This window comes from Gorilla gorilla, chromosome 5, assembly GCF_029281585.2.
Source record: "Gorilla gorilla gorilla isolate KB3781 chromosome 5, NHGRI_mGorGor1-v2.1_pri, whole genome shotgun sequence".
Lineage (NCBI taxonomy): Eukaryota > Metazoa > Chordata > Mammalia > Primates > Hominidae > Gorilla > Gorilla gorilla.
The window spans coordinates 135,560,973-135,580,548 of NC_073229.2; the positions used below are offsets into that span (position 1 = coordinate 135,560,973).

Below are 19,576 nucleotides of genomic sequence, written 5' to 3' on the forward strand. Positions count from 1 at the left end.
TCAAATATAGGTCTATTTCTGGACTCTATTCTGTTCCATTGGTATATGTGTTTATCTTTTTGCCAATACCATGCTGTCTTGATAACTGTTGCTTTATAGTAAGTCTCGAAAGTGGGTACTGAACTCCTTAAACCTTAACTTTTGGAAGTCTCCATACTTTAAAAAAGGATTACCTCCTGGACATGAAATAATACAACCTTCACAAAGATGGGAGAAATTGGTGGACAGTTGTTTCTGTCCTGCTTTTCTTCTATCTTCCCTTTTCCTTCCTTTCCTTTCAGTCTTTATGGAGAAAAAGCCAAGCCTACTTCATCCTTCATTACATGATTCCCTCTTGGGAATTCTAAGGACCAAGGGCAAGTTATTTGCTCACATACTTTGGTTTACTGTGGGAATTTTATACTATTCTAAGATACAGAGAAGATAAGAAAAACTGGCATTTAGTAAACTATAAGTTGTCATCTAAACCTGAGGTTATTATCCAGAAGAATTAGTTATGAACAAATGAATTACTCTGCTCTAAAAGGGAGGCACATGCTAGTTTCAATGCTTCAATATTTGTGTATTTAAAATAAAAATGTAATTTTAACAAGTTGTCACCACAAAACATTCTCTTCTGAAAAAAAGTTTTAATGCATAAGTTGTTCCACACAAGAAAATTACTAGCATGCTGGAGAGACAAAACAAATAAAACTATTAGTGAATATAACATGACATTAGAGCATTGCATATAGCATCATTATTTGATAAAGATTCTGGAGGCCAGGGGTGGTGGCTCATGCCTGTAATCCCAGCACTTTTGGAGGCTGAGGTGGGTGGATCGCTTAAGCCTAGGAGTTCTGAGACCAGCCTGAGCAACATGGCGAAACCCTACCTCTACAAAAAAAAATACCCAAATTAGCTGGGTGCGGTGGTATGCACCTGTAGTCCCAGCTACTTGGGAGACTGAGGTGGGAGGATGGCTTGAGCCTAGGAGGCAGAGGTTGCAGTGAGCCAAGATCACGCCACTGCACTCTAGCCTGGCCAACAGAGCGAGACTGTTCTAAATAAATAAATAATAAAGACTCTGGATTATAGTTTTTTAAGTCTTCATCTAATAATTCAAAATATCTGAATTCTTTGCAGGTCTAGGGTGTTTGTGTGTTTACTGAGTTTTACTCATGGAGGCTAGTTTTCTTGTGTGACTGGTATATTCTAAATTGTGTGCCAAACCATATTATACTTTAAATTATATTTTTAGGAATAACTTGAGACCAATAAAGATAGATAGGTACAGCGGCTCATGCCTGTAATCCCAGCATTTTGGGAGGCTGAGGCGGGAAGAATGCTTTAGCGCAGGAGTTTAAGACCTGCCTAGACAACAAAGTGAGACTCCATTTCCACAAAAAATATAAAAAAATTGGTCAGGGGTGGTGGCACAGGCCTGTGGTCCCAGCTACATGGGAGGCTGAGGTGGGAGGACTGCATGATCCCAGGAGGTGGAGGGTGCAGTGAGCCATGTTCACACTATTGCACTCCAGCCTGGTGACAGCAAAACCCTGTCTCATAAAGAAAAAAATAGGCCGGGCGCGGTGGCTCACGCCTGTAATCCCAGCACTTTGGGAGGCCGAGGCGGGCGAATCACGAGGTCGGGAGATCGAGACCATCCGGGTTAACAAGGTGAAACCCCGTCTCTACTAAAAACACAAAAAAAATTAGCTGGGCGCGGTGGTGGGCGCCTGTAATCCCAGCTACTCGGGAGGCTGAGGCAGGAGAATGGCGTGAACCCAGGAGGCGGAGCTTGCAGTGAGCCGAGATCGCGCCACTGCACTCCAGCCTGGGCGAAAAGTAAGACTCTGTCTCAAAAAAAAAAAAAAAAAAAAGAAAAGAAAAAAATAATAAAAAATAAAAATAATATCCTCTAGGGAGGATTTGCACTTGCTGCTTCTGTCAGATCTGAGTCTATTACTAGACCAGCACCACCTTAGATCAAGCTCTGGATTTGGGAATCTCTTTTAGTCCCAGGAGATTCAAACTACACTGAAAAAAAAATGTCTGAAGTATGTTCCATTTCCCAGTCTGTGCTCACCTTAAGAGAATATGCATTTGAGGCCCTACCTTAACCTGTGGAGGGCTCCCACCTGCTGGGCAGGACCCAGTTCTGCTTTTCATCTCTCTCACCCAGCATGGCCTTCCCAAAGAAGGTTCTTAATTTTCCAAGATTAGGAAATGCCCTCAGGTCAAAAGTTGCTTTTAGTGCTCTATTCCCTTTTGGCCTGCACTTCTTTATTGTTCATAAACTCTTCAATGCATTTAAATTTTTTTATTTCAACGTTGCCTGGCCTTTAAATTGTTTTTAGCAGAAGGGCTGATCCCACTAACCTAGCCCACTATTCACGGCAACAAAAAGAAACCCTCCCTGGTGACTTTTCAGAGCATAGTTTGGGTATGGTAGAAGAAATGGGAGGAGTTAAACCAAAAGTGAACTAAGAGACAAAAAATGCTAACCTCTGCTTCAAGAAGGTTGACAGTGACGGAAAAGAAAAAAAATTATGGCAGTTAGAAAGGATATTAGGACTGGAAGTGTCAGTTTCATTTTAAGAGAAGTAGAAGGGAAGGAATTCTATAAGAAGAAAAGGCAAAAGATGCTAAAACACTTGACACAGAAATTCTACTCCCAGGTAGGTGTCCAAGAGAAATGAAAATATATAGCTACACAAAAATTCATAAATGGATGTTTACAGCATTGTTCATAATAACCAAAATATCCATTAACTGGGATAGGAATAAATAAAATGTAGTGTATTCACATAACAGAGTATTATTTGGCCATAAAAAGAAACGAAGTACTGATATAATCTACAACACTGATGAACCGTGAAAACATTATGCTAAGTAGAAAAAAACCCCACATATTATATGATTCCACTTACATTAAATGTGCAGTATGGGCAAATATATAGAGACCAAAAGTAGATTAGTAAGGTTGCTCAGGAGTGGGAAACATGGGAAGCTTGGGGGTGACTGCTACAGGTCATAGGATTTCTTTCGGAGGTGATGAAAATGTTCTGAATTTGTGGTGATGGTTGCATAACTCCAAATACAGGAATACCCCATTAAATTGTGCTTTGCTTTATTGCATTTTGCAGATATTAAAATTTTTACATATTGAACATTTGTGGCAACTCTGCATTGAGCAAATCTATTGGTGCCATTTTTACAAGAGCATGTGTTCATTTTGTGTCTCTCTGTCACATTTTGGTTCCTCTTGCAATATTTCAAACCTGTGAACAGTGATCTCTGATGTTACTATTGTTAATTGTTTTCAGGTACCGCAATAAACCGTGCCCATAAAAGACAGCAAACTTGAGTGTGTTCCAACTGCTCCACTGACTGGCCATTCCCGTTTCTTTCTTTCCTAGCACCTTCCTATTCCCTGAGACACTACAATATTGAAATTAGGCAAATTAGTAACCCTACAATGGCCTCTAAATGTTCAAATGAAAGGAAGAGTCACATGTCTCTCACTTTAAATCAAAAACTAAAAATGATTAAGCTTACCAAGGAAGGCATGTCAGAAGCCAAAATAAGCCAAAAGCTAGGTCTTTTGTGCCAGTTAGCCAAGTAGTGAATGCAAAGGAAAAGTTTTTGAAGGAAATTAACAGTGCTACTCCAATGGAACACACAAACGATGAGAAAGTGAAATAGCCTTACTGCAGATAGGTGAAACAGCAGGGGCTGATGTAGAAGCTGCAGCAAGTTCTCTGGAAGACCTAGCTAAGATAACTGATGAAGGTGGATACACTAAATAACAGATTTGCAGTGTAGATGAAAACAGCCTGAGAGCAGTCAATGCCTGATTTCAAAGCTTCAAAGGACTCTCTTGGTAGGGTTAGTTAATGCTGCTGGTAACTTGAAGTTGAAGCCAATGCTCATTTGCCATTCTGAAAATCCTAGGGCCCTTAAGAATTATGCTAAATCTACTCTGCCTGTGTTCTATAAGTGGATCAAAAAAGCATGGATGACAGTATAACGGTTGCAGCATGGTTTACTGAATATTTTAAGCCCATTTTTGAGAACTACTGCTCAGAAAAAAAGATTCCTTTCAAACTATTTCTGCTCACTAACAATGCACCTGGTCACCCAACAGGTCTAAGACGACTAATGTTGGTTTCCTGCCTGCTAACACAACATCCATTCTGCAGCCCATGGGTCAAAGAGTAATTTCAACTTTCAAGTCTTATTATTTAAGAAGTGCATTTCATAAGGCTATAGCTGTCACTGACAGTGATTCCACTGATGGATCTGGGCAAAATATATTGAAAACCTTCCAGAAAGGATTCACCATTCAAGATGCTCTAGGCTTCTCTCGTCTGTAACTTTCCATTCCAACAGTTAAAAATCTGGGATCTCCTACTTTTCACCTCAGAAAGTTACAAATGTAAAAGGAAAAATAAATTTGTTTTGAGAGGAAATCACTTACTCAAATAGCCATGTTATTCTGTTTTGTTCATAATATCAATGGCTCTATAAATAAAGAACTTTAAAGCAATACCAAATTCACCCAGAGAAAGCTCTGCCTGCAATATTTTTCAGGTCATGTCACACAAAGAAAAATAATAATGCTTGCACAGCCCACTGAGATAAAATGGACAAGGATGTTCAATGGTGGAGGTGATGGCTGAAGGGACTTAGGAATCCGTCTGGAATGCTGAGAGACCAACACGTCCACTAACCTACAGCTATTCACACCATCAGGGAAGTGCTGGACTAAAGTAACAAGGCTCTAACAACTCCAGGGATTTCTAGAATTGTGTATCATATACTATTCCTAAAATATAAAAAGTAACATTAAGGTCTGAGGTTAAAAAAAAAAAAGAATCACAATACGTATCAATTGCTAAGCAGTGTAAAGGGTTCACTTTTGCAGTGGTCTAGAACTAAACCCACAGTACCTTTTAGGTAGCCTGTATACTAAAAACCATCAAACTGTCCTCTTTAAATGGATATAAATTATAACTCAATAAAGCTGTTACCAAAAAAAATTTTTTCTGAGATGCTTTTTCTGACAATCTCTAATCCCACTTTGCATGTATTTCTTTTCATTCTTTAGTCACTCAACATTTATTTTCTAAATATATATTATTTTATAAATCACTGACTATATAACACTTGTTTCAAAACTTTAATTTGACTGAAAATTAACCTTACTTTTCCTTCTTGCTTTTCGGAACTTGACAGCAGCCAGATTTATTAAATTCATGCCATAAAGATTGTAGTCAATGAAGAGCTGTAGGAGGTAGGGAATATGCGCTTCATGAGGCTGGTAAAATTTATTCATTATGGCTCCGCTTTGCAAAAGTTCACATATCCTAAATTAGAAAAAAAAAGTTTTATCATAAAATTATGTTCCCTAAAATGTTAAATGAAACAATGATTATAGAAATATACAGAACAAAGCACTTATTAGCACACAAAATTTCCATCTCAATTTTACCGGAAATTTGTATTTCGTTAGAAATTAAAAGTTTCAATCAAGTTTTCAAGTAAGCAACATGTTCTGAATAACAAAAAACTGCATGGATGAAGAACATTTTGTCTTAAACCAATTTGATACTAACTATATTTAAAAATTAAAAGGTTTTTAAAATAAAATTTTTCTTTTAAAAATAACAAATAATTTTGAAAAGATTAATATTCAAAAAAGGAAAAGAAATCATTACTTATAATCCCACCACTCACAGGTATTGCCATTTTGATATTTTTCTTTCCTGAGTATTTTTTTCCCCTTCATGATGACGAATACAAACAACAGACAATTATATACAGCATAGTTAAGTACTATGTGGGGAAATACATTAAACATCTAGAAAAGATACTAAACAGATAGAGGTACAGAGGTGGTTTCTACAAAACCTTAGAGAAACTCTCTAAGCAAGAGACTAAATGATGAACTAGAGGCACTTTTTTCTCTGAAGAGAGGGAAGAGTATTCACGTAAATAAAACTGCATATGTAAAGGGTCACGAGAAAACACGGCTTATTCAGGAACTGAAACCACTGAGTAAGACTGTGACCTAGTGTCAGAGGCAGGGATAGAGAAGTAATGAGAAGTAAGAGCATGCAGAGCCTGTTAAGACATTTGAAGAGGTACTGAAATTTGTCTGAGAGGTGAATAGCAGAAAAGTGACATCACCAGACTAGCTATAGAACACAGAAGACTACAGGTAAGGAGTAAATAGGCTGTTGTGGAAAAACTAAGGGTGGTGGCTATAACAAGGATCATAGAAATGTACTGATTCAGGAGACATATAAGGGGTGAAATGATCAGGCCTTGATGACTAACTAGATGTGAAGGGTGAGACAGAAAAGGGGCTGAGGGTGATGCCTAGATTTCTTGCTTAAGCAGCTGGTTAGTGGTGTTGCAATTATTTGAAAGGCGAAGAACTGTAAGAAAAATTGGTTTGGGATTTTTTGGAAGGGGAATAAGGATAAACTCAATTTAGACACAAGGGCATTTAGGTATAGTGGGGATCCAATAATAATATTGGAAATGAATCATAAAGAAAATAATAATCATTTTATTAACACAGCAGAGGTAACTAACATTTCTGAGCACTATATATTGGATACTGTGCTAACGTACTTTATTACAAGTAATGTTTATTACAAGACTGTGGTACGATCATCTCCATTTTATAAATAAATAAATTATCTTAGATTTAAAAATCACACAAAAGGTAGAAGAGCTCTGAGGTGGGAGGACCACCTGAGCCGAGCCCAGGAGTTCCAGGTTACAGTGAGGTATGATGGCGCCACTGCATGCCATCCTGGGCAACAGAGCAAGATCCTGTGTCTTAAAAAAACAAAGGGGCTAAAATTCAAATCAAAATTTCTCTGCCTTGTGAGCCCTCACTCTTAACCACTCGGCTATTCCATCTATCCAGTAGATGGTTTGATATATTGTTGAGAAGCTCTAGAGAGAAATGAGGCTATTCATATACATTTGGAAGTCAAAAGCATAAAGATAAACAAAAACAAAAACTAAAACCAAACAAACCCATGGGAGTAAATAAGTCTGTAGAGGGAAGAGAAAATATACAGAGAAAAGATGAAAGTCTAAGGCAGAATTCTAAGAAACAACCATAGATGTTAAAAGGTAAACCAACAAAATGGCAGAAATATGATTGATCACACTGGAATGAGAAAAACTAGAGGTGGTATATATCACAGAAGCTAACATTTAGGATTGTTTTAAGGCATCATAAGCATCACCATGAGGTCAAAAAGTAAGGACCTAAAATTGGATTTAGCAACACAGAGGTCATTAGTGAAAGCAATTTTCAGTAAAATGGTTGGGGTAGAAGCCATATTGGAGTAAGTTAAAGAGTGAATGGGAAAGCCGAGCACAGTGGCTCGTGCTTGTAATCCCAGCACTTTGGGAGGCTGAGGCAGGCGGATCACTTGAGGTCAGGGGTTCTAGACCAGCCTGGCCAACATGGAGAAACCCTGTCCTTACTAAAAATACAAAAAAATTAGTCAGACGTGGTGGTGGTGCCTGTAATCCTAACTACTCAGGAGGCTGAGGCAGGAGAATTGCATGAACCCGGGAGGATGAGGTTACAGTGAGCTGAGATCGTGCCATTGACCTCCAGCCTGAGCAACAGTGCAAGATTCCATTTCAAAACAAACAAACAATGAATGGGAGGTAAGAAGTTGGATACACAAAGTATAGATAAATCTTTCAAGGAGAATGGCTATATGAGAAAGGTGTTTCTATGAGTATGAATGTGTGCGTATAATTAGCAAAGTTTTATTAATATTAAAATGGAATTGGAAAGAAAGACGGGAATAGCCGATAGATGGAAGCGATCCTTGAAAACATCAAAGAAGATGAATCTTGAGCCTCAGAGGTGAGGAGGAAAAATTTCTTTCACGGAATAGGCAGCGAGGAGAGAATGGATGTAAATGCAATTTAAGGTTAAGAAAGCCTTAAGAGAGCTTTATTCCAGTGGTTCTCAAACTTTTTGGCCCCAGAGCCCCTTTCATTCTTAAAATGTTATTGAGGGGCTGGGCACGGTGGCTCACGCCTGTAATCCCAGCACTTTGGGAGCCTGAGGTGGGCGGATCACCTGAGGTCAGGAGTTTGAGACCACCTGGCCAAGATGGTGAAACCCCATCTCTACTAAAAATATTAAAAAATTAGCCAGGCATGGTGGTGGGCACCTGTAATCCCAGCTACTCAGGAGGCTGAGGCAGGAGAATTGCTTGAACCTGGGAGGCGGAGGTTGCAGTGAGCCGACACGGTGCCACTGCACCCCAGCCTGGGCAACAGTGAGACTCCATCTTAAAAACAAAACAAAACAAAACAAAAACAACGTTATTGAGAACACTAAAGAGCTTTTGTTTATGTGGTTTATATCTACTGATATTTACCATATTAGAAATTAAAACAGAAATGCAGTGGTGCGATCTCGGCTCACTGCAACCTCCACCTCCGGGGTTCAAACGATTCTCCCACCTTAGCCTCCAGAATAGCTAAGACGATAGGCGCTTGCCACAAGCCCAGCTAATTTTTGTATTTTTTGGTAGAGATGGGGTTTCATCATGCTGGCCAGGCTTGTCTCAAACTCCTGACCTCACGTGATCTGCCCACCTCGGCCTCCCAAAGTGCTGGAATTACAAGTGTGAGCCACCATGCCCCACCTACTAATTTTAAAATAACAATAAACTCCTTTGTTAACATAAATAACATTGTTTTAAACTATATTTTTCAAAACAAGAACAACTTAGTGAGAAAAGAAACATTGTTTTACATGTTTACAAATCCTTGTTTTAACAGAAGATAGCTGGATTATTACATCAGCTTCTGTTCAATCTGTTGCAGTATATTGCTTTTGTTGATGTATATGATGAAAATCTAGCCTCACACAGATATGGAGTTGAAAAAGAAAATAATTTAATAGCCTTTCAAGTTACTTTCATTTTGTCACATAAATGTTACAAAGATATATAACCAAGGGTCAAAATTCAATAAAATAATTTTTACCATGTCCTAATGGATATTCTAATGTGAAACCGGCTTTTTTTTTTTTTTTTTTAAAGGTGAGTGCTTAGTGGTAGAAAACACAATGATTAGTAGTTGATGTCATTACCCTGATTTGAGACAAGGTGCCGGATTAACCCACTATCAATGAAAACAGTGCAAAAGGAAAATCAGTATAATCTTAGTATAATAAAGATCTTAGTATTTTAGTTTAATAAAGAGAATTCTGACCATACAAATCCCCTGAAAGGGTTTCAGAAATTCCCACTTCACACTTTGAAAACCACCTCTCTAGAATGATAGGTTCTGTTTTCTCAAAGAAGGTAAGGCCTGAGTAGAGGATAGAGAATAGTAAAGAGACAATTAACTAGAAAAAAGTAGACATACAGCACGCAGGGAAGGGTCTGGGTGAAGTTGAAAACCATGAATTTACAGTGGCACCAGTGTGTAATTTTTTAAAAAATTTTTTTATTCTGCAGTAATCAGAAACTGAGGCTTAGTGGAAAGAAAATAAATGGATGAATTCAGAAGTGACGTTTTCATTTGGCAGACCAAAGAGTACCACAATTTTTGCTTATATATTTGGGTTACCTGTGTATTCTCTATCTCCCCAGCTTGTTGTAAGTTCCCTGAGGGCATGAACCATGCACACTTTGCTCACCATGTCTGCCCAGCAACTTCCACAGAGCATCAAATAATGTAGGTACTTTACAAATATTTATTAAACATGCATAAACAGGCCTGGTATGGTGGCTCAGGCCTGTAATCCCAGCACTTTGGGAGGCTAAGGTGGGAAGATCACTGGAGCCCAGGAGTTTCGGGTTGCAGTGAGCTATGACTGCACCATTGCGTACTCCAGCCTGGGCAACAAAGCAAGACTGTCTTGAAAAAATAACAAATGAATAAATAATGATGAATAAATGAATGAATCCATTAATAAATCAGGAATTTTAGAATGGCATTGTGACAAGCTGACTATATAATTTAAAGCAAACTTACTGAGAACAGTTTAGTGTTTGCTATGGTTGCAAGGAAAAAAATTGATTGTATTTATAATTTGTTTATAGGTTATTTATAAAACACTTACGCCTCTTTTAATCATGGCTCCCACTCCAGCACAACTCGTGGATGAGAAAGGGAAAAATGACTGAGGTTTACTCTCTTACCACTCTGTATGTGTGTGAGAGAATAAGAGTCCACAGAAATTGCTCTTTTGTACTCCACGAATATGAGGAAGTATGAGTAGAGGGGAACTGGTACAGAACAGAAGTTATTTTGGGTAAGATCAAGGGCAGGATGTAGGAAAACTAGTTTTCAGTTACAAGAGAATAACCATTGGGAATAGAGCTGTGCTTCAGTGAAGTACTAAAATGGTTTAATCCAGGGTAAACCTCACGTTCTGGGCAGTCGTGCCCCCTGTAGTGCTTTAATTCACTATGGGAAAACATCCAATCTGTGTTTTACGAAAAAGTTACTTTTTGGAACCCAGTACCTACTAGCAGAGAGGACCTCCTGAAAAAACAATACTCAGTACAACACCTCCGAGGCCACTTTTACCCTAGCTTGCCACTATACATAGTGAAAATCCTTGTTTTGAATCTGAAAGGATGATTAAAATCTTCCATATATGTGCCCTTCCCTGCCCTCCAGGATGATTGCGAGGATAAGCTAGAGGCAGGGAGACTAACTGAGGGAAGAAAAAACCACCAAAACCAAAACCAACAAAAAACCTAGAATATAAAATTTCACCAACATCTAGTAAACAGTCAACAGGTTTCTGAGATCTCAAAAGCCCTCTCACTCTGGACTCACTCCTACATATTTCTCCTTGCTTTGAAGCTAAAGAGCAACTTTCTCTTAATGCTGAACTAAGGTCTGGCCAGAAGAGGCCTAACATCACACAAGGCAGCCATAATCTCTCCTTACCTACTTCTACGAACTCTCTAATCTGTAACAGGAAAAAAGCAGTTGGGAGCCTCCACCTCTAAAATATCCTTCATAGAGTCCAAGCCACTGGTCTCTCTCTATACACGTACATGTGTATTTTACGGTCTCTGTCTTTAATAAGACTACAAACTATAGAGGCCTTCTTTCTAGATTTTTTTTATTATTAAAATACTTCAATGATAGTTATTCATATTTTGGTTTCATTTATCTTTGTACCTTTTCACCATTGCAGGATTGTAAAGATAGATCTTCATAAAGTGTCTTTCCTTCTCATGATAACCATAAAAAGGCCTGAAATATAAGAAAAAAATATTTCAAATTATTTTCATAATTCAGAGATGAAATAATGCAACTTATTGTCCTAATTAGATTCAGCTGGCCAAATTCAGTCTTACGTTTAATATTATCCACCCCCCAAAAAACAATTAAAAAATCCCAAACCTTTCAGTTAAACCTAGCACAGGTTAACATGAAATACTGAAGCTTTTTTAAAAAGTGTAAAAAATATCACTTTCTTTACATTACTGACGATGGGAATTAAAAATTATCACTCTGAAAAAACTATGGACAAAAAGGAAGAACAAACCATCCACCCCTTAATTTCAAACATCAAGACTCTTTAAGTGGCTTTTTGTTTTCTTTACTCCACATATAAGAAAACATATTTTTGTTTGCTTTACTCCACATATGAGAGAAACAGACCTTTCAGCCGCCTTCTTCTGGCTCCCATTTTTTTGTTAAAAACTGAAGTTCTTCTTCAACAAAGTCCTTTAATTAACAACACTTACATTACTTTCCTTATTCAGCTGTTTATTATTATTTTATAAGTTCAATAAGCAGAGACAATGTACCTATTATATGTACACACAGCATGTATTTCAGTAGCTGATATGAATAAACCTGTAACACACAACCATATCAAGTGCAGCCTGTGAAAAAACTGTGTAGACAGGAACTTAAGAGACTGAAAAAGACCATGGACTTACTTAAGCAACCTAATCATGTTATGGCTGAGTTTCTTCTCGGGGTATCAGCTGGAATGAGGAAAGGGGGAAGCAAAAGACTATATAACAGGGAGAGAAATCCTCGGTGCAAGATGAAATAAGCTGAACTCTCACATCATTTCAGGAGGATCTGAAACTACACTACAACCTCTGATATACAGAACACTATTTTCAAGGATGATGTAATTAGAAATAATACATAAACAGGCGTAAATTTGTGAATGAAATAAAAGGCTTTGTATTGGCTGAAAAGTGGTCTGTTAATACACGGTTAAATCTTTAGGTGGATAAACCCAATCACTCTTTATTTAAAAACATTGTTCCCTTATGACAGGCAGCAGATAATAGAATTTACTCTCATAGGACATCACCTCTCTGTGATGTCTAATAGTGTAGTGGACATCAAATAAAGGACTAATTTGGTAGCAGAGTCATTATTTTGGGTATAAACAATTTTTTTTAGTTGTTTTAAGCCATCTGTATTATTGTTATAAAGTAATTTCTGTTAAAAAAAAAAAAAAACTATTTACCAAGGTCTAAAGGGTTCCTCATCTCATCCTTGCCTCTCACTCCAATCTCAAGTCATACCATTCTTCCTTCTCCTCCAACCACTCTAAACATTTCAGACCCTCTAACTCAATCCCTCAAGTGGAAAGCTCTGCTCTGGACTTTTGCATGGCTTGTTTAATCTTCATTCAGAACTCTGCTTAATTTACCTTCTCAGAAAAGTCTCACCTGACCATCCCTCCCTCTTACTCTTCACCCTTTTCTTAACTTTTTATAATACCACTTCCCGTCTAGTTTGCTGCTGTATACCCTATTTTGTTGCCATGAAGAATTGGTTAAAGAAAGACACATTACATAAATGATATCATTCTCTCTCATTGGCAAATTCAACCTTAACTGTAGCCCTTTCCTGCTATGGTATTTTTCATATATACAAAGGTAGTTGTCTGGAAACATGGGTTATCTTCAGCCAGATGAATGGTTTTGCCAAAAGAATTCCTCATCAGGGAGACTCTTTGGGGGAAAAAAGTAGAATGGAGGAATATGAAAGCAGATGTTTTCATGTTTAAAAAATTATATCTCATAATTAGAGTTAGTTTTTTAAGTATATCAATAGGAAGGAAAATGAGTGTGGATAGCGAAAAATCTCACCTAATTAATTTTGATGGATTGAGAATCTCTTTATAGAAGATTCTCTAAAATCATAAGTGAGAAGGAATCCCAGAAATTAGCCCAAGGTCATGATCCTATCTCTTAACTCAGCCTCAGGATAGTGACAGTCTAAAAAGTATTTAGAGTTAAACCTCATGTAAATGTTAATTTGGTAGCTAGATGCAACTTTATGTAACTTAAAGAAGTAGGAAAAATTGAAGGAGTAAAGGAATTAGAGAAGGTAGAATGAATGGGAAGGAAAAAGGGGATCTAGGGAAGAAAATGACCAAAAAATTAGAAGAAAAAAGAAAACTGCAATGAAAAATTAGAGTGAGCAGCTCATCTGTTGCCCCATGTATCCAGATCTGTAACTCAACTACTCTCAAAAATGTGGCAATGTCTTTAACAAATACAAAAATACAGGAAGATAAGTGACTATGTATTTCATTGGGCTGTTTGGAGACTTAACTTTGAAATGAGGATATATATAGGAAAGTTATTAGAAACTATCAAGAATAAACAACACTAAAAGATAAAGTAGATAATTATCCCTAACATAATTGCTCCTGTTATAGGATGAGTGTAAACTTTCACCTCATTCATTTATCCAACCAAATAGTTATTGAGTCATCTCATACATGCTAGTGCACTAGCATGCAGTTTACATGCTAGTGTTCGAAGAAACACATAAAAATTAAGTAAATAAATAAAAATTAAAATACCTGCAAACTGTATTAAGTGCTAAAGAAAACAAATAATGGGCTGAGATACCGAATAATAAAAACAATAATAATAATAATGCCCTACTTAAAATACCTTATTTTACGTGGGATAGTCAAAGAAAACTTCTCTGAAGAGGTCAATGATCTGGAGGATTGGGGAAGGGTAGAACACTCAAGGAAAGAAAATTGTACATACAAAGAACTTAGGTGAGAAACAACTTGGATAGCAGAGGAACTGAGAGAAGGTCACCGTTTCTGAATGGAATACAGAAAGCAAAGTTTCAGAGGTAGATGGGGTGAGGTCACATAGGTTATGGCTAGAAGTTTAAATTGTATTCTATTAACAATATGAAGCCACTCAAGAATTTTTAAATGATTTTAAATTTACAGTATAAGAAGAGTACTTCTGCTGCTCTGGAATGAGATAAAAATAGAAGGAAATTCAATTAAAATGATACTATCATGGTCCAGAGGAAAGCCTAGATTAAGGTGGAAGCAGAGATTTAAGGTCTCCACTTGGATTTCACATGGACATAAAACAACTCAAATGTTCCTGTATGAGCTCCAGATCTTTCCTGTCAGTTGACTCTACCTCTACCTTCCGTCTTACTAGCAGAACACCCTTAAACTTTTGCAGTCAACCTTGATTCCTCTCTCACAACCCTTACCCAAACACAAAGCAAATCTAATACATTAACGCAACCTTCAGAATAGATCCAGAAGCTGATGATTACTTCCCTGCCACCACCCTAGTTCAAGCCACACTATTTTCTTTTTTGTTTTAATTTTAATTCCTTGGTCTTTTCTACCTTAATATCAAGCCACCATATTTTCTTACCCAGATTAATGTCCTAATTCTCTCCCTGCTCTTATTCTTGTCCCCCTACAATCTATTATTAATACAGTTGCTTAAGTAATCCTTTCCAGTTTAAGCCAGATCTTGGCTGCTCAAAATCATGTAATAACTTACAGTAAAAGTCAAAGTCCTTACATCAGCCTACTGAGTGATTAACAAACTTAAGCATGCATAAGAATCATCAGAAAGGCTTTATTAAAACACAAATTGCTGGGCCCCAAGAATGTAGTTCTACCAAGTTCCCAGGTGTGTCAGTCCCAGTCCTCCAAGAAGTAAATGCCAAATGTGAGAGAAAATGAGAAGGCAGCCAGAAGAAGCTGGCATAGCCACCAGACCTAGATACCAGTCTCATCTCAAGTGGACAGAGGGATGTTTTACAGATCTGCTTTAGTATCTTTGCCATGCTCAGTCATAGGGTAAGAGTAGCCTATGGAAAGCAGCTCATGTGGAGTGACAGATTGGAACTGAGTGTATAGTAACTGGGGCCATTCACTCATTCTCTGTGTATTTGGAGATCTGAGAGGTATATACTCATGGCTGTAAAACTAGGTAAAGCTAATGATAGTAGGTGATACCAGGAAACCAAAGTATGGAAACCACACTTTGAGAATCATTGGTCCTCACAGTCTCTACCCTCTCATCTCTCTCTTATCTCATTTAGTCCAACTCTCCTTTACTCTTCCACTCTAGTCACCTGGCTTCCATGCTGTTCCTACTCCCTTACCTCCTTCAGGTCTTTGCTCAGATGTTGTTACTTTGTCAATGACACATTCCCTGATTACTCTAAAATTGTCACTAGTCTACTTCCTTACCCCACACTACTATTCCTTCTTATCCTGCTTGTATAGGTTCTTTCCTTCCACACGACTAATTATCATATAGCAAATAAATTAATTTAATGTTGTATTTATTGGTTATTATCTGTTTCCCGTAGTAGAATGTAACTTCCACATGGGCAGGGCTCTTTGTTTTGTCCAGCAGTATATCCCAAACGCCTAGAACAGTGCTTAGCACATAAAAAGTATTTAAGAAATATTTGCTGAATAAATTACTATATGAATTACTAATGAATTTCTATAGTTATAGGAAGCAGAGAAATGGGAAAGGAAACAACAAAAATCACTGTTGACTCTCTACCTTTCATTGCCATAAAAATTCATGTTAAAAAGTTACAGCAAGAAATTCACTACAGTTCCATTAGACTAGAAGTAAAAGAAATAGAGTTTATCAACTGAGTATGTTTTCCTCTAAATAGAACAGCAACATAAATATAAACAGAAATTATAAAATATATTATCATATACTTACATTCCTGATACTAATGACACTTTGAACACATGCTGAGCAGTGGAAGATGGATTGCCTAAAGCCACATTAAGTGCTCTGTCGATACTGAATGCCATCTGAGAAAGATAGCTTTCTGGCTGCTGTCCATAACCATCGTATGGCACATAGAGGTAAGGAAAGATGCCATGTAGATGAAGACATGTCTTCTGACCTAAAATGTAACACATTATAAAGTTTAGTTTCCAGACACAGTTTAACAATACAAAACACAGAATGAAACTCAGTTAAATGTGCTAATGGCAACACAGCTTATCTAAGGGAAGAGTTGAAAAAAATTAACCCATAGTTGAAAGTAACCAGTATTAACTACATTTTACAACAGAAAACTTGGAAACATTGTGTAAACACAAGCATTGTATAATAGTATGACTTAAACAGTAGTTTTGATGAAAGTATTTTCACTATTTAACCCTCATAATCCAACTAGTCTTGTGTACTTCACTGAATCATCTATAAATACCAGTGTTATGAAGGTTATAAGCACAGTGTTATGAAGGTTACAAAAATTCACAAAAAGTTTACTAAATAAATCAATGAATGCCTGTCTTGGCATTAATGTTTTCAAACAAGAGCCTTCCCTAAAAGAGAGACAGCTCTGGGAGAAAGGGGAATGTAAAAGCAGTTCCAGTGTGCAGAATTTTGCTATTGCAGTGGGAAGGAGGGTAAAAATGAAATTTTGCCATTAAAAGGAAAAAAAAAAAGACAAAACCAAATCAAAACAAAATCTCTACAGATCAATGATCTATAATGGATTTCAGGGTATCTAAATTTTATATTTGGTGGTATGGAACAAGGGGAGACAAAAGGCCAACATGCACACTTCTCAGAAAACCAGTATATCAGTCAAGGTGCAGAAGGGGTAAATAGTGTTGACTTGCCAACAGACAATCCAGCACAGCCATGATAAAGAAAGTAATACGAGTGAGAACCCACAAAAGAAATGCCACAGAAACGATAATCTGTCCATGACAAGATTAAGTAACAACAATGGCAACAAAAAGCAGATGCACCATTGCTCTCATGAATCTGGCAGGGCTGTATGGAAGTGATTACTATCCTCAGAGCATTGTCCCTAGTTCCCCTTGGGTATATGTCATTTGTCTAATCCAAACAGAGAGGAGAACAGCAGTGATGGAAGAACACATCCATTTTTCTCATGCTGTCACCCACTCTCACTGTGCTGCCTCCTGCCAACACAAGCCTCAGGCTTCTTCCCCACCCCTTATCCCTCCTCACTCTGCTTCACTGGGCCTTTTCTTTTGGTAGGAATGTAAATATTTGTTTGATCACTATTTCCCATTTATGATTTAGAATGATTTATATAAAATATATAGAAAGTAGTTCTACATTGTGTTGATATCTTAATGTTTACATTTCTTATAAAGAATAACATTAGCTTCTCTTATTTTTAAGGTACACTTACAACAGAAAAATAAATCTGGAACAGTTATTACATAAAGCGTAGCAAATTTAGAAAGATCAGTCACATAATGAAACAAGATCTGATTCTCCGAACTGTAATATTCTGATTTGAACTACCAACTGTCGTGCTTTTGAAAAATTACAAATTGTGTTGCTGTTATACAGTTTCCAGTTTGGCTATTTCATTTCTAAATACAACATGGTATTAATCCCTAAATTTTATAGTTTTTCAATTCTTCAAATAGAGAACATTCAAACTATATTAATGAGTCTTAATAGATTTAATCAATTTACTGATGACTTACTTGAATGCTTTTTAAATATCTCATGAATAAATGTTATAATCATTACCCTTCTGGACAAAAACCACAATTTGACTAAGAGTAACTGGTATGCTAAACTACAGGTTGAGGGAGGTGGGAAGACAGTGAATTATTTCCTCTTAAGTTGACAAATGCAAGACCAGTGATTACAGAATTACTAGTGCAATGCCATATTTTACAAGCAATACTGTAAATTCCTAAGATATTTGTTTTATAGTCAATATATCTCAATAATGGAATTTTGGGTAAATTTTACAAGAAACAATTACAAAACTGGACTGTATTAATAGTTTCTTTATGGGCAGAGTGTTCACAAAGTGTCTTAAAAATAATTTTATATCCACTTTTCACATCTCCTGTGAAGTAGGGGCCAGAAGAATTACCTTTCTATTTATAGGCTTCAGAACTACAACAATTTTGGGATGTACAATTTAGGAAAAAGGAAGAAATGATTTACTCAGCAGGTAATAGGGTAAGTGCTTTACCTATGTATTTCTAATTAGGATAATCTTGCAGTATTGATGGAGGTTAACGTTCCCAAAGTCACATAACTATTAAGCAATAGAATCCAGATAAACAAAACCTAAAACCAATACTCTTTCCATTTAACCATGCTGGTTCAATGTTTTTAAAAAGTCAATGTTGGCTTCCTTAATTCCTCAGTTTTTATTTTTTATTATAATTGTCTGTTTCCTTATCTAACTTTCCCATTTCATGGCAAAAACTCTTAGGGAGGTGATATTGTGTTCAAATGAACACTATGTCCCCAGAACTCAACAAAAAACACATGGTATGTGCTTAACAAACATTTATTAAATGAATTAAAGAACCCACAACAAAACAGAATAACTGCTTAAGGACAAAGGAATGATGTGAAAGCCTTTGAATATCTGAAGAAACACATCCACGAAAAAAGAGGGACTCTGATACAATTAATATAACTACCATCAGGGTTACAGGAGGACATGGGTGTGTGGGGTTGAGAAGGATCCCCAGCATATTGCACTTTCCTACCCTGAATGACCTGACGTGCCATCCAAATCTGTAGTCACTCTATCAACACAGACGTACCTCTCTCTCCAGTGCTCCTGCAGCTAGAGATGGCTCAGTGCCTTACTCATCACCCTTCCTCAAGAAGAACCTCCTGAAGAACAACCACAACACAAGGAATTCTTGGCATAGCACTAACAGCTCTAATATAGAATAAGAATGATATAAGAGAAAATGAAAGAAACAGGATAAAATAAAAAACTCAAAAGTTAAATAAGGAAAGAGAAATGTGTAAAAATGAACACGAGAGTCAACTGCTTTTTGGAAATAGTATGTCTTTTATTACCATAAAATTTGTAGTTCTGTAATAACATTGCTTTATCTTGACAAGATACAGACCACTTCTATTTATTTCCCTCCGCTAGCTCTACCTCACACAAATGTGTGGAGATACAGACCTGTAAAGTCTTTAGAGATAAACCAGTCTACTACAACTCCCGTTAGTTAGGATTAGGTTAAATTGTGAGAAAATGCCCCCAAATCAGTGGATTTCGCATTAAAATCAGTGGCTTCTCTCCTAAAAGAAGTCCAGAGGTAGGTAGCTGGTACTAGAAACCCAGCTTTTTTCAACATCTAGTTAGTGGTCTAATTAAGAACTTGTGACTTCAGTCCAGGCACTTTTCCACTATACTTCCAGAAGTTCCACATACAGGATGCTTTCAAGAATGTTTTTTATAAAATTAGTGAAAGTTATGGTATTTTGAAACCTTCTACTAAATGATT

At 37.0% G+C, this 19,576-nt stretch overlaps 1 protein-coding gene across 4 annotated transcripts in view; it reads right to left on the minus strand.

Annotated features, from left to right (window-relative positions):
* REV3L (REV3 like, DNA directed polymerase zeta catalytic subunit) overlaps positions 1 to 19,576 on the minus strand; it is a 185,802-nt gene that overhangs the window by 102,942 nt on the left and 63,284 nt on the right. For all 4 annotated transcript variants that reach the window (XM_055391516.2, XM_031011917.3, XM_055391518.2 and 1 more), the window contains exons 2-4: positions 16,020 to 16,209; positions 11,188 to 11,262; positions 5,191 to 5,351 (exon numbers count right to left, since the gene is read on the minus strand). In XM_055391516.2, the coding sequence (XP_055247491.1) occupies positions 5,191 to 5,351; positions 11,188 to 11,262; positions 16,020 to 16,209 (426 nt within the window). The remainder of the gene's footprint in view (positions 1 to 5,190; positions 5,352 to 11,187; positions 11,263 to 16,019; positions 16,210 to 19,576) is intronic.